Below are 8,316 nucleotides of genomic sequence, written 5' to 3'. Positions count from 1 at the left end.
TGGTGCCTCCCTTCATAGCGAGTTCACAGGGATACCCGAGTTAAGGCCAGGACCCAGGATGGTGCCTCACTTCATAGCGAGTTCACAGGGATACCCAGCGACTGACTCCTTAGTACAGGGCACTCTCATGGCAAGGGGGAATGGCGAGGGTTGTGTGTGCAGCAGTTCATTTGCACGACTGTTGATGGATATATCAGGAGATGTGAGGACCACCATGCATGGGGTTTGCATCTTCTTTGCCTGGGCTTTGGCCCAGGTACCTGTGAAACATATTGGCGTACATTGAGCCGCTTGCATCGGATGCTCTGTCTCATGACAGATGGATTCTGGGTCACGAGGGCAGTGGAAATGTGAGAGTCCAAGAGCACCTTTCGTCTTGGGGCTTCAAGGACTGAATTCCTTAACCTTCTGTTGTAGGGGGACTGGGTTTGGCTGAAGAAGTTTCCAGGGGAACATCATATGGCTATCAGGCCAGCAACCAAGACAGCCTTCTCCAAGGTGAGAGCTGGACCCATAGCTATGATTTGGCTTTTTATTTATTTATTTTTTTAGCAAGTAACCGAGGTAGTCCCCAGGGTTTCCTTCCACTCTAGAGAGGACTGACTCCTCATCCTCCTCTCTCATGATATATATATATATATATATATTTTTTGGTTTTTGAGACAGGGTTTCTCTGTGTAGGCCTGGCTGTCCTGGAACTCACTCTGTAGACCAGGCTGGCCTCGAACTCAGAAATCCATCTGCCTCTGCCTCCCAAGTGCTGGGATTAAAGGCGTGTGCCATCATCGCCAGGCTTACTCTGATGTTCTTAATCACACTTATATGTGATAACTGACACGTTAACTTATCATGTAAGTTGTATGTTCACCTATGGTCTGGCTTATGTCTTATCTGCCTCCACCATGGACTGAAAGTTGGAGGAAGTTGCTGTCATATTCCCAGCACCCGGCACAGTGTCTGGAATATCGGAGGCCAGTAGATTTGTATCGAGTGAAATGCTTTAAAAAAAAAGTAAAAATGAGGATCCATGAGATGGATCAGTGGATAAAAGTGCCCACTGAAAAGTCTAGTCACCTGAATTTGTTCCCCAGAACCTACTTAAGTCACTCACAGTTGTGATCACCAGCTCCTGTGGCAGCCTCCTGGGAAGAGGCTAAACCAAAGTGCTCGGTGCTGGGAGAAGAGGGACATTAAAGTTGAAAGCCCCAGAGTAAGCTAGCCTACTGCCTCCCTGCCAGCTTCCTGCTTATTCACTGTGTCGTACAGTAAGCTAGCCTACTGCCTCCCTGCCAGCTTCCTGCTTATTCACTGTGTCGTACAGCTGGGGCGATTCCACACAAGTGTCCTAAGAGAAGGGGAAACTCATTTAATTTTTTTCTTTTAAAAAAATGTTTTTGCTTATTTAATTATATGTACGTGCATATTTGTATACATGTGGCATGTCTGTGCCATGGCATCTATGTGGAGATCAGAGGGCAACTTGCAGGGGTCAGTTTTCATCTTCCACTAATGTGGGTTCACCAGGTGAAATTCAGGTGACTAAGTTTGGGAACTGACACATTCACCATTGGACACCAGGTGTTTCAACTGAAGCACAACCCCTTAACTGAGCATGTGGCCCCAGGGAAAGCTAGAAAGGCAACCATTGATCTGTCTGGCTGGCCCTTCATCAAAGACGGCTATATTATAAAAGCAGGTGGTGGGAGGGCTTCTTCACATCACACTTTTCCTCATGACTTCACTTAGCTTTGTAGTTAATTTAAGACCTTCAGCTTCATTTAACAAAGCAGAAGCTAAATGGGTCTTAATCCCTAGTGTGCCTTTTCATTCATAACTTTAAGCTTACTCTTTCATAGTCTGCCATATTCTGAACAAAGCTCTTTCACCACATTATGTTGTCCAAAGACAGATCTATATAAAGAAGAAAGCCCCTCCCCCACTTCACTTACCACTTTCAATCTCATATTCCCATTCTGGATGCCCCAAACAGACACTAAATGGGATGGGGGGAGGTGATAATTGGTGCTCCAGAATTGCTCCCAGGGCAGAAAAATGCCTGTGGGTTTCTGCCTTTCAGCTGCGGGAGCTCCGGCATGAGAATGTGGCTCTCTACCTGGGACTCTTCCTGGCTGGTACAGCAGATAGCCCTGCCACCCCTGGGGAGGGCATCTTGGCTGTGGTCTCAGAGCACTGTGCTCGGGGCTCCCTCCATGACCTCCTGGCCCAGAGGGAAATAAAGCTGGACTGGATGTTCAAGTCTTCCCTCCTGCTGGACCTCATCAAGGTGTGTGTGTGTGTGTGTGTGTGTGTGTGTGTGTGTAGGAGACAGAGATGTGGAGAGGTCAGGAGAACTGAGGTTTCCTACTCCTCCACTTCTTCCAAGGGAATGAGATATCTGCACCATCGCGGTGTGGCCCACGGGAGGCTCAAGTCAAGGAACTGTGTGGTGGACGGGAGGTTCGTGCTCAAGGTGACAGATCATGGCCACGGGCGACTGCTGGAAGCGCAAAGGGTGTTACCCGAACCTCCCAGTGCAGAGGGTAGGAGTCCCCAGCTGCATCCCAAGCACTGGAGCCTCCCTAGTGCCCGAATAGTTGCAACAGCTTTTCCTTCTGTCCCTTCCTCGCTCTCTTCCCATTCCAGATCTACTGAATCTTATCAGCTACAGAAAAGGCCTGTGGTTGGGGATGTGGGGGCTTGCTAGAGAGTGCCTGAGTTCTGCATCTGTAGTTAAGTGGTGCTTTGCCCGAAGGTTGGTATTCAGCTGGTAGAGTCTTCTCTAGGCATCGCCTTCCTGAGGGCAAGGTTTTCTCTCATTCTTCGAATCTCAAATAATCTCTGGGCAGAGATGTTTGAGGATTGTGGGGTTAATTAGTATTAATGAGGGTGAGGTTCTAGCCTGTCCAGCCACCATAGTTCCCTTGTTCTTCTTCTCTGTTCTTAGATCAGCTATGGACAGCCCCAGAGCTGCTTCGGGACCCAGCCCTGGAGCGCCGGGGAACTCTAGCTGGTGATGTCTTTAGCCTGGGCATCATCATGCAGGAGGTCGTGTGCCGCAGTACTCCTTATGCCATGCTGGAGCTAACGCCCGAAGGTAAGGTGGTTTGGGGCCAGATAGGCACCCTGTAATTAAAACAGCCAGACCCAACCTGGCTCTTTAATAAAGGGAAGCCCGGTGATGGTAATTAATCTTGTTGTGGCTTTCTTAAAGCTGGGGTCTGAAGAGAGCAGTGGGGAAAGCCAAGCATGGGGTGAATATTTCAGGGCACAGATCTTAAGGGTTTCTGTCCTGACCCTGGATCCACCCTGCTCTTCCACCACACGGACAGGTTCCTCTCTGACTCTCAGAGATCCTAGGAAGACAGAAGGGGACAAACAGGAGTCCAGAGGACAGTCGCACTGGATTAAAATCCAAATCGCTCGTCGTCTAGTGGAGTCTCACCCCAGTCCTTACTTTTCTTATGTTCAGTAAACACTACTTTGTGCCACCTCTTACTGACACTCAGAGTTCAGGGCCCTCTGGTTACTCCTAGAGAGGACCACCCACATTACACTCTCCCACGGACTAAAGCATTTATTAGTTATGTATCTATTTAGTTATTTGTGTGCAGTGTATGTATGAGTCCATGCGTGCAGACAGCTGTTCATGTTTATGTGTGTATATGCAAATAGAGGTCAAAGGCCAATGTCAGGTATCCTCCTCAACCATCCTCTATGTTTTAAGACAGAGTCTCCCACAGAGGGCAGAACTCACCAATTAGCTAGATTGGCTGGCCATCGAGCTGTAAGGAGCCACCTGTGTCTGTCTTCCCAGTGCTTATAGGAGTATGCCACTATGTCTGGCTTTTCAAAAATGTGGCTGCTGAAGATCCAAACTCAGGCCCTCTAGCTTACATGCCAGGCTTACTGACCGAGATGTCTCCTAAGGCTTGAAAGTGTTAATTAAAAACAAACAATGGGGGCTGGTGAGATGGCTCCGCAGGTAAGAGCATTGATTGCTCTTCCGAAGGTCATGAGTTCAAATCCCAGCAACCACATGGTGGCTCACGACCACCCATAATGAGATCTGAGGCCCTCTTCTGGTGCGTCTGAAGACAGCTATGGTGTACTTGTAATAAATAAGTAATAAATAAATCTTTAAAACAAAACAAAACAAAAAAAACAATGAACATAAATAAATAAATAAATAAATAAATAATTGGAACCCGTGCTGGTTGGGAAGCAGCTCAGCTCCTAAGGCTTGAAAGTATTAATTAAAAACATTGAACAATAAATAAATAAATAAATAAATAAATGGAACCATGCTGGCTGGAAAGCATCGCAGCTGATGACATACTTGCCTAGTGAGCACAAAGCCCTGAGTTCAATTCCCAGCACCCCATAATCCAGGCATGGTGCTATAAGCCTGTTGTCCCAGTACTTGCTTGGAAAGTAGAGGCAGAAGGTTCAGAAGGCCAGGGTCATCCTTCAGGGTCATCTACATAGCAAGTTGGAGACCAGCTTGCAATCATCAGACCCTCTTTCTCTCTTTTTTTTTTTAAGATTTATTTATTGTTATATGTAAGTACACTGTAGCTGTCTTCAGACACACCAGAAGGGGATGTCAGATCTCATTATGGATGGTAGTGAGCCACCATGTGGTTGCTGGGATTTGAACTCAGGATCTTTGGAAGAGCAGTTAGTGCTCTTAACTGCTGAGCCATCTCTCCAGCCCCCCATTAGATCCTCTTTCAACGCCCCATTTAGGCTAGGGTCAGAGGTGGCTTTGTTTGGGGATGCTCAGTTCTCACAGTCTCCTTTTGCCTCTAGAAGTAATTCAGAAGGTACGGAGCCCTCCTCCACTGTGTCGGCCTTTGGTGTCAATGGACCAGGCACCCATGGAATGCATCCAGCTGATGACACAGTGCTGGGCAGAGCATCCAGAACTTCGGCCCTCCATGGACCTCACCTTTGACCTGGTCAGAGGCTGGGATTGGGCAAGGACTGGGCTGACCCTTGGGATCCCAGGTGCTTGTCCGGCATTCTGTTCCAACAGAAGCAGCTGGCAGGCTATTTGACCTTCTTGTCTCTCTCCTAAAGACTAGCCTATGGACTGAGAATTGGGCAGGGAAGGTTTAGAATGCAAATGAGGACTTGTGGAAGCCCTTGGAATGGGCGAGGGAACTCTGGGTGGGAGAAATATTTAATTCAAAGCAAATAACGAATGAGAACCAGATGCACGCTTGGTTTGTGCGGCAGAAAGACTCTTGGCCGAGCTAGTCTCTCGTCAGTTCCAATTCAGAGCAGCCATCTCTGGGAACTCTCATTGTCTACACATCTCCTAATGATATCTGAAACACAGTGGCCAGGAGTTTGAGGGCACTTCATGAGTAGATGGCATTCAGATATTTAGTTCCACAAGAGGGCACACAGGAGGGCCATAGAATCCAAAGTCCTAGGTAGTCTTTTTTTTTTTCTCTAGCTTTTTTGTTAGTGTCATTTTAAAAAGTGTTGCGGTTTTTCTCTCAACCCAGCTAGCTCCCAGATAATTGAGACAGGACTATTAGATTTATTTAACAGCTTTAAGGCACAACAACTGAGCAGTATTAATCTACTTTAACCCTCTAATCTGGCTACCTCCCAGACAAAATTTCTGAGATATTTGCATTTTAGTACCAAATCTAGCACTCTCTGCTCCGGGTGTGTTTTCATTATGGCTCTTGGATTCTTTCTTCATCTGGAATACCCACCTCTTCTCTCCCCACCCCCTGCCCTTGGCTGGTAGGAAGTCCAGCCCTATTCTCTCCTCTGCTCAGTCATTGGCTGATCAGCTTCTTTATTGACCAATTAGGGAATAGCTGGGGAGAAATGTTTACACAACATCAAGACAGGAGATTCTCAGAATAAGGATTGTAAAGAGATATGAGGGCACAGAAATCAGCATTTGAATAATACAATGGTAATCTTTACATGATGCACAATGACATTAAGCCTACACTTTCTCCTCTCCTAGTTCAAGAGCATCAACAAGGGCCGGAAGACAAACATCATTGACTCCATGCTTCGGATGCTGGAGCAGTACTCTAGTAACCTGGAGGATCTGATCCGAGAACGCACAGAGGAGTTAGAGCAGGAGAAGCAGAAGACAGATAGGCTGCTCACACAGATGCTGCCTCCGTGGGTGTCTAATGGTCAGGGGTGTGGGGAGAGCGTGGCCGGACTGGGGCAGCCTCCAGTGATCCTACTGTTCGCCATTCCTAGATCTGTGGCTGAGGCCCTGAAGATGGGGACTTCTGTGGAGCCTGAGTACTTTGAAGAGGTGACACTCTATTTCAGTGACATTGTGGGTTTTACCACCATTTCAGCCATGAGTGAGCCGATTGAGGTGGTAGACCTGCTTAATGACCTCTATACACTCTTTGATGCCATCATCGGCGCCCACGATGTCTATAAGGTGGAGTGTGCAGGAGATAAAACCTACCTGCCTTTCAGTTTTGTTGTTTTCTATGTATACCTGGGTGGCTTAGAACTTGCTGTGTAGACCAGGTTGGCCTTAGACTTGTAGCAATCCTCCTGCCTCTGCTTCCTGAGCCCTGGGGTTATTTTAGGCGTGTGCTAGCACTCCTGGCTCTGTCTTTCAGTATAAATGAAGCAGTTCTACCTGCCTAGGACACCAGTGTAGTTTTCCTCAGCCCTCCTGTCCCTAATCTCTTCCTTCAGGCCCAAACGCAACTCCCAACTCCCAGCTCTACCTCCCGGAAATCTGCCCTAACCCTTTAAGACCCCCTGACAAGTGTCAGTGACCTGAGTATTGGGGGAAGGGTGCTCAGAACTGAACAGGCACAATCCCATCCCCCAGGTGGAAACAATTGGAGATGCATATATGGTGGCCTCCGGGCTGCCACAGAGGAACGGGCAGCGGCACGCTGCAGAGATTGCCAACATGTCCCTAGACATCCTCAGTGCAGTCGGCTCCTTCCGCATGCGCCATATGCCCGAGGTACCAGTGCGCATCCGCATTGGTCTGCATTCGGGTAACTACTCAGCCCTCCCCACTTCTGAGCTCCAGATTTCAGCTATAGGAGGCAAAGTCTTGGCCGGGATGGGGGTCAGGTGGGAAGAGTTGCCTTGAGGAAAATACACTTGAGTGTTTTTTATTGGGGGAGCTGGTGGAGAGGATGGGTGCTAGGTCTTTCGAGGCCCTTCATGCAGCCTAGCTGCTGAGCACCGCCAGCTTCAACCCATCTCCGCCTGTCTTCTGACTCAGCATATCTCCCCAGGCCCGTGCGTGGCCGGTGTGGTGGGCCTAACCATGCCTCGGTACTGCCTGTTTGGGGACACAGTCAACACTGCCTCACGAATGGAGTCCACTGGACTGCGTGAGTATAACAGATAAGAAGAGCTGGGGGGAGTGGGAAAGGCTGGACAGGGGAGATAGCCCAGGATGGGGTCATGAGAGGTGACTCCTGAGATCATCGTGTGCCCTCGCTACCTCAGCTTACCGCATCCACGTAAACATGAGCACAGTTCGGATTCTTCGCGCTCTGGACCAGGGCTTCCAGATGGAGTGTCGAGGCCGCACAGAGCTGAAGGTGAGTCTGGACCATACTCTGCCACTTTGTGGGGGGTCTGTGCAGGTGTAGAGTCTCCCAGTTTCACCTAGACCTAAAGCCTCTCCATCCCTTACCCTGGTCTGCATAAATCTCCCCTCTTTGGTGTTTCTCCAGGGTAAGGGTGTTGAGGACACGTACTGGCTTGTGGGCAGAGTCGGCTTCAACAAGCCCATTCCCAAACCACCTGATCTACAGCCAGGGTGAGTGGTTGGCTTGAGCCTGCTGAGAAAGCTGGATGGCGGCGCCTCCGTGGCGCCGGCCAATGGGCCCTTTGTGCCTTTGCCTTTTCTTCCTGCCTCCCACACCAAGTTTCATCCTGGTGCCAAGCTGCAACAACCCAAACCCTGACCTTCCTGACCCCCACCCCCCATTTCTCTTCCCTGAGGCCACCGTTTCCTCCCTGCAGAGCCAGCAACCACGGCATCAGCCTGCAGGAGATTCCCCCAGAGAGACGAAAGAAGCTGGAGAAAGCCAGGCCAGGCCAGTTTACTGGGAAGTGAAGCTTTACTGGGGACAGGTACCGTGTCTTCCCTCAGCCTCAGGAGTAGGTTTAAAAGATTATTGTTTTCTGTATATATTAATTAATGCTGGAAATGAATACAGCAGCAATTATTCCTTAACCAGCTTTCCGGCGAGTAACCACACAGAGACCTTTTCATATTTCAAAGCCTTAGGCCTTATCTGGGCAGACTCTGAACTAGCTCATCTGAGTAAACCTGACCAC

At 48.9% G+C, this 8,316-nt stretch overlaps 1 protein-coding gene across 1 annotated transcript in view; it reads left to right on the top strand.

The window, feature by feature from the left end:
• Gucy2d (guanylate cyclase 2D, retinal) overlaps positions 1-8,106 on the top strand; it is a 14,511-nt gene extending 6,405 nt beyond the window's left edge. Inside the window, exons 7-18 of the mRNA XM_031352336.1 lie at positions 418-498; positions 2,078-2,284; positions 2,384-2,540; positions 2,945-3,094; positions 4,810-4,958; positions 5,993-6,156; positions 6,241-6,433; positions 6,839-7,013; positions 7,260-7,358; positions 7,477-7,571; positions 7,707-7,792; positions 7,999-8,106. Coding sequence (XP_031208196.1) covers positions 418-498; positions 2,078-2,284; positions 2,384-2,540; positions 2,945-3,094; positions 4,810-4,958; positions 5,993-6,156; positions 6,241-6,433; positions 6,839-7,013; positions 7,260-7,358; positions 7,477-7,571; positions 7,707-7,792; positions 7,999-8,092 — 1,650 coding nt within the window. The 3' untranslated portion in view covers positions 8,093-8,106. The remainder of the gene's footprint in view (positions 1-417; positions 499-2,077; positions 2,285-2,383; positions 2,541-2,944; positions 3,095-4,809; positions 4,959-5,992; positions 6,157-6,240; positions 6,434-6,838; positions 7,014-7,259; positions 7,359-7,476; positions 7,572-7,706; positions 7,793-7,998) is intronic.
• The last annotated feature ends 210 nt before the right edge of the window (positions 8,107-8,316 follow it).

This window comes from Mastomys coucha, unplaced genomic scaffold, assembly GCF_008632895.1.
Source record: "Mastomys coucha isolate ucsf_1 unplaced genomic scaffold, UCSF_Mcou_1 pScaffold5, whole genome shotgun sequence".
Classification (NCBI taxonomy): Eukaryota; Metazoa; Chordata; class Mammalia; order Rodentia; family Muridae; genus Mastomys; species Mastomys coucha.
Note: the sequence above shows the minus strand (reverse complement) of the source record. Positions and strands in the feature narration are given on the sequence as shown.